The sequence below is a fragment of the Fusarium phalaenopsidis genome (genome assembly GCF_050370095.1).
Source record: "Fusarium phalaenopsidis strain FUZ10S chromosome Unknown contig_32322, whole genome shotgun sequence".
NCBI classification, from domain to species: Eukaryota; Fungi; Ascomycota; class Sordariomycetes; order Hypocreales; family Nectriaceae; genus Fusarium; species Fusarium phalaenopsidis.
The window spans coordinates 152,240-158,615 of NW_028145396.1; the positions used below are offsets into that span (position 1 = coordinate 152,240).

The following is a 6,376-nucleotide window of genomic DNA, read 5'->3' on the forward strand; positions in this document are numbered from 1 at the left end:
CGAGGAAACCGAACGTCGCTCCCATGGGTCCCAGGACCGAACGTTGAAAACGTCGGCCCTACCAATGGACCGAACCCAGAGAACGTCGGTCCAAGGATTGATCCCAAGTATATAGAACACGCTCATTGTACTTTCTTATGTACTAGCTACCTCAGCTATCAATACAACTTGGTTACACTCAATACCATTGAGCATATTACCAGACGTGACTTACAACCTATTGCTCAGACTACGCCCAGCACTCTCTGCCAACATAAACCCTGCACGACCGGTTTATCCCTTGGGAAACACACGATCGTCACACGTTGATAGCTCTTGTTCAGTAGTGTACTGCATACTCTGAGCAATACTGTTACCATGGCACCCAACACTGGATCTCCTTCTACCCCTCGCAGCAAGCTGCCTGTCACCCCCCAACAGGGACAGCCCGCGACCAAACCAGAGGAACCTAACATCCCGATGGACACTGATGACGATGGCGAAGAACACATCGTCCCGGCCTCACACGAAGATGAAGTCCGCAAACTCAGAAATAAGTACAACCACCTGAGCATCCAGCATAACAACCTCCTGGACGGCGCACGCAACAACGCCAGGATCACTCAGGAACGATTGGCCAGCATGGAGGCATCCATGAACGACATGCAGGAACGCTTCCGCCAAGCCATGGAACAGCAACAGCAGCAATACCAGCAAACAATCAACGAACAACAGAACCGGATCGACCGACTCACCACGCTCCAAGCCCAGCAAAATGACCTGGCACAACAGCAGGTTCACGATCTCGGCAACCTGACGTTCGAGCACACCGCCGCTGGTACTACCCACAAAGACATCGGCGAGATCATCAAACCCAAGGACCCAGAACCATTCAACGGACAGGCCACCCACGTCAGGACGTTTCTTACGTCCCTCAGAGCATACCAACGGTACTTTCCCACCAGGATGGCCAGTGCCGAAAGCAAGGTCCTACACGCCAGCAGATGCCTCACGGGTAACGCACTCACTTGGTTTGAACCCAAGCTGCGCGACTTTCTCGGGAATGAACCCACCGAGGAAACACAACTCCTTTTCGCCGAATACGAAAACTTTGAAGAAGCGATCAGACGCAACTTCGGAACCATCGATGAAGAACAACAGGCCACGCAGAAACTCAAGAACCTGCGACAGACAAAGGCCGCCTCGACCTACGCAGCCGAGTTCACACAAATCACCTCATTTCTCAATTGGGGAACAAGTGCCCTTCAGATTGCTTTCTACGAAGGACTCAAGGATGAGGTGAAGGACGAACTCTGCAAAACGGAAAAACCCGACAATCTCCAGGACTACATCGACATGACTATCAAGATCGACAACCGACAGTTTGAACGACGCATGGAAAAATCCAACAAAGGACGAATTTGGGGCAATAAGAACAACGCCAACCAATCTCGAAGGCGAGAACAGACCAGGGGCAACACCTCCTACGGGACCCACGCAGGACCTATGGAACTTGGAGCAGCCCAGAAGGACAGCAAGGACATTGAATGTTACTACTGCCACAAGAAGGGACACAAGGCAAATGAATGCCGAAAGAAGCAGCGGGATACGGAGGAGGGACGCTATCAACCAAGGCCACGACAACCCCTCCCAGAAGGTAAGAAACAGGTAAGATCCACCTGGGCAGATACCGAACCCCAGACGGCCATCCGCACCGTTAGAACACTCGGAATGGCTCGACAAGGATACGACAAAACCGGCATCCAACCAGATGAGCTGGACATGCCACACAGCCAAGTATACCTCTCAGAAAAACAGGCGGAAGGCAACTATATGATCAACAACATTACGAAGGAACGACTCCACGAACCAGTCAAACCTCAAAAGAACAACCGCTCGCACATTACAGAACACGTGGGATGGAAACCACTCCCAGAGCCCAACAAGGGAAGACAGCAACCAGGCAACTTGATGTCACAACGTACCATCGCCGTGACCAGACGCGCCGAACCCAAAATCGAAGAACCCACGACACCCCCTTCAGCACAACAACCATCGAACGAACAAGCCGACTTCCAAGAAGCCGCCGCAGAAGGATTTGACCACAAGAAATGGATTGTGGGATACGAAGAAGAAGGAACAACTTTGGTGCCCGCCACAGTCCACCGAAGGGACTGCCGACAAGATGACCCCACACGGTGCAACCATACCCTATGCCCTCGACACCAGATTGAGGCATCACGGGAATACGATGAAATCTGCGAACGACAAAAAACAGACCAACACAGCAGACTGCCACGCAATGATTGGATTGCCAAGACAAGCAGTAGCAACATCAATCGAACCAAGTTCGAGCACAAGGCTCGACAACTACAGAGAGAACTACACCAGGAGCGCTCTAGGAAGCCCCGGAAAAGCGACAAAGAACTATGGGAGGAGGAAGACTACCCCCAACTGTACGACGAAAACAATAACAGGTACTGGAACAGCCTAAGGGAAAGGTACATCCAGACCGCACGAGAACATGTGGAAACGTCAGATGAGCAAGAAATTTGCATTCGAGCCTACCATCGGGAATTGGCCGAAAACCCTCGACATCCGGAAGCACCTTTCAATCCACGAGACGACGTAAGGACATACCCGACACACCAGGAGCATGCTAGCATCTCTTGGATGTCGTGCCAACACCATTGGTGCGAAACCCACCGAGAGGAGAAGCAAGAGCAAGATTGCTTCCCCGTCCCACTACCACATCAACCAAACCATAAACCCTACCTATGGTACGAAACGGAAGGGTACAAAGTGGTACACTGGTATGAATCCATCGGCGTCGCGAACGCGCGATATTCTTCAAAACTCTACCACGCCACTCAGGAGAAGAAACGGATCACTCACAAGATCGAGGACTGGCAAAAGACGATCAGCCAGGAAAACGAAGAAGACCCCGGAGCCGAACAAGAACGGCAGTACCAGGACTGGCTGCACAAAAAGGACGACACGCACGACTACGACGCCTGCGCAAACAGCGAGTGTGAATTTGATCACACAAACTACGCTCTGGCAATGTCAAAAACTAGACACCCCATCCGACACAGGGCGACGGGTGGATGAACAAGGGAATACATTACCCCAGAAGGCCCTCTACTCCACCACCGGAGTACACAGGCGACGATGCCTAGAACTGAAAGTACGAGTCAGAGGAGAATGGTTGAACGCTTTAGTGGACAGCGGAGCTGAGCAGAACTACTTCGACCCGACAACGGCGAATAGGCTCAGGCTACCATGGAGGTACAAACAGACGCCTTACTCGGTTGTCAACCTAGAAGGAACCCCTTTCGACTACAACAACGGTATCATCGACAGCGAGATTGATCACCTCAAAGTTTTCGTTGAAGGAAAGAACCAGGGCATTTCATTCGACGTTGTACCGAACAAGCAACATGATCTTGTACTCGGGTACCCATGGTTACAACGATTCAACCCACATTTTGACTGGAAGACTGGCCAAGTGCTCTCTTTCAACGATGAGACACCTTCCACAGCAAATGACGACTCAGAATACGACACGAGATCTCAAACTTCTACCGAAGGAACCGGAGAAGCCAGGCAGAGGCCAACACGAGACACCTCTCCACCCACAGGGACAAGACACAAACATCAAAAGGACGAAAACGACAGCGACAAAGGATGATCGCACGAGTCATGCAACAGTTTCATGAACTCGAAAAGGACCTAGCTCCACAAAAGAAACCACAGGATAACCCGGAAGAAGAAGAGCGACTCAAGAACATTCCATGGCAGTATCGCATCTACAAGAAACTCTTCGCGGAAGAACTCGAAACAGGCCTACCCGAGCATACACACTACGACCTAGAAATTGAGTTCATCGATGGGAAGCAACCCGGCTTCAGCAAACTCTACCCACTCAACGAAGCACAACTACCAGTGTTGAAGGAATACATCGAAGACATGATACGGAAAGGATATATCAGGGAAAGCAAGTCATCTGTCGGATACCCCGTCATGTTCGTTCCGAAGAAAAACGGAAAGCTCCGGCTTTGTGTCGACTTCAGGATGCTCAACGCCATTACGGTCAAGGATCGCACACCGCTACCTCTCATCAGCGAATTGAAGGATCGGCTTTTTGGCATGAAGTATTTCACAGCACTCGACCTCAAAGGAGCCTACAACCTTATTCGGATCAAAGAAGGACACGAATGGAAAACCGCTTTTCGTACTAAGTACGGACTATTCGAGTACCTCGTTATGCCCTTTGGACTCACCAATGCACCTGCTGCATTCCAACGAATGATCAACAACGTGCTACGAGAACATCTGGACATATTCGTTGTATGTTACCTGGATGACATCCTCATCTTCTCCAAAACGGAGGAAGAACACACGGAACACGTCCACAAGGTACTGCAAACACTACAAGACGCCAAGTTGTTAGTGGAACCCGAGAAAAGCAAATTCCACGCCCCGGAAGTGGAATTCCTCGGACACATCATCTCTCACAACGAGATACGAATGGACCCCAAGAAGGTCTCAGCGGTCAAGGAATGGGAAGAACCAACGAACGTCAAGGAAGTACAAGCCTTCCTTGGATTCGCCAATTACTACCGCAAGTTCCTCAAAGCCTTCGGACGGATAGCTGCACCATTGACGGAACTTACGAAGAAGGACAAGACCTTCGTATTTGGGAACAAAGCCAAGGACGCCTTCGACAAAATCAAGGAACTCATCCTGAGCGAACCAGTGCTCAAGATGTTCGACCCATCTCAACCAATCGAACTCGAAACCGACGCCTCGGACTTCGCCCTAGGCGCACAGATTGGACAACGAGACGACAAAGGACTCCTACACCCAATCGCATTCTACTCCCACAAGCTACATGGAGCGGAACTAAACTACCCCATCTACGACAAAGAATTCCTCGCAATCGTCAACGCCTTCAAAGAATTCAGGCACTATCTCCTAGGAAGCCAACACCAGATCAAGGTATATACGGACCACAAGAACATCACCCACTTCGCGAAAACACAAGAACTCAGCGGACGCCAACTCCGGTACGCCGAATACCTCTCAGAATTCGACTACGTCATCATCCACGTCAAAGGAACGGAGAACGGCAGAGCCGATGCCATCAGCCGACGCCCCGACCTAGACACGGGAAGAACCAAGACAAAGGAACAACTCTTGCAGTTCACGCAGGAAGGACACCTCACACAACGAATCATTGCAACAACCTACACAGTGGAACAGGGCAATCCACTACTCACGAGAATCCTAGAATACAACCAACACCTCCCAGACAATGAGAAAACAGACAAACAACAAGTACCACAGGAACTACAACACGACCTCGTACGCGAAATACACAAACACCTGCTACACGGACACCAAGGAATCAATAAAACCCTAGAACGAGTCAAAACGACGTTTACTTTTCCTAATATGAAGAAAATTGTTTCAACCATCGCCAACCAATGCGACCTCTGCGCGAAAACCAAGGCACGACGCCACAAACCATACGGAAAACTACAACCACTCCCAGTTGCACAACAACCATGGGACTCAATCACTATGGATTTCATCACCAAACTACCCCTATCAGAAGAACCAGCCACTGGAAACTTCTACGATAGCATTCTCGTCATCGTGGACAGACTCACGAAATTCTCCTATTTCATACCTTATAGAGAAGCAACAACGGCCGAAGAATTCGCCTATCTCTTCTATTTCCACATTGCCAAAACACATGGACTACCACTCGAGATCATCACAGATCGAGGACCACCATTGCATCAAAATTCTGGCAGAGCCTCACAGGATACTTGGGAATCAATCACAAACTCTCCACTGCATACCACAAGGAGACAGACGGACAAACGGAACGCATGAATCAAACACTGGAACAATACCTCCGATGCTATATCAACTACGAGCAAAACAACTGGGTTGAAAAGCTACCAGCTGCCCAGCTAGCCTACAACACAGCAACCAACGAAAGCACCAAGGTCACACCAGCATACGCCAATTTCGGGTTCACACCAGACATTTACCGACAATCCCGAGACGCCATCATCAACCCCAAGGCGATCCTCACCAGCGACCAATTACGAAACCTACATGAAGAAATGAAAACAGAACTCGAATTCGTCAGAAACAAAATGACGGCATACGCCAATAAGAAAAGAATCGAGGGACCGATCCTCTCGGAGGGAGACATGGTCTACCTCGCAACAAAAAACATCGAAACAAAACGACAAAACAAAAAACTCGACTACAAATACATCGGACCATACAAGATTAAGCAGAAAATTTCGAAACATAACTACGAACTGGACTTACCACCCAAGGTCAAGCTCCATCCAATCTTTCACATTTCATTACT

General features: G+C 49.8%; 1 protein-coding gene across 1 annotated transcript; it reads left to right on the forward strand.

The window, feature by feature from the left end:
* Nucleotides 1-357: 357 nt before the first annotated feature.
* On the forward strand, nt 358-5,404 carry LRP88_12656 (uncharacterized protein; the record flags this gene model as incomplete). The annotated part of the gene is made up of 4 exons (XM_083249048.1): nt 358-3,010; nt 3,201-3,400; nt 3,691-5,183; nt 5,329-5,404. 4 exons carry the CDS (start codon nt 358-360, stop codon nt 5,402-5,404), a joined length of 4,422 nt encoding a protein of 1,473 aa, XP_083095207.1.
* Between the last annotated feature and the right edge of the window lie 972 nt (nt 5,405-6,376).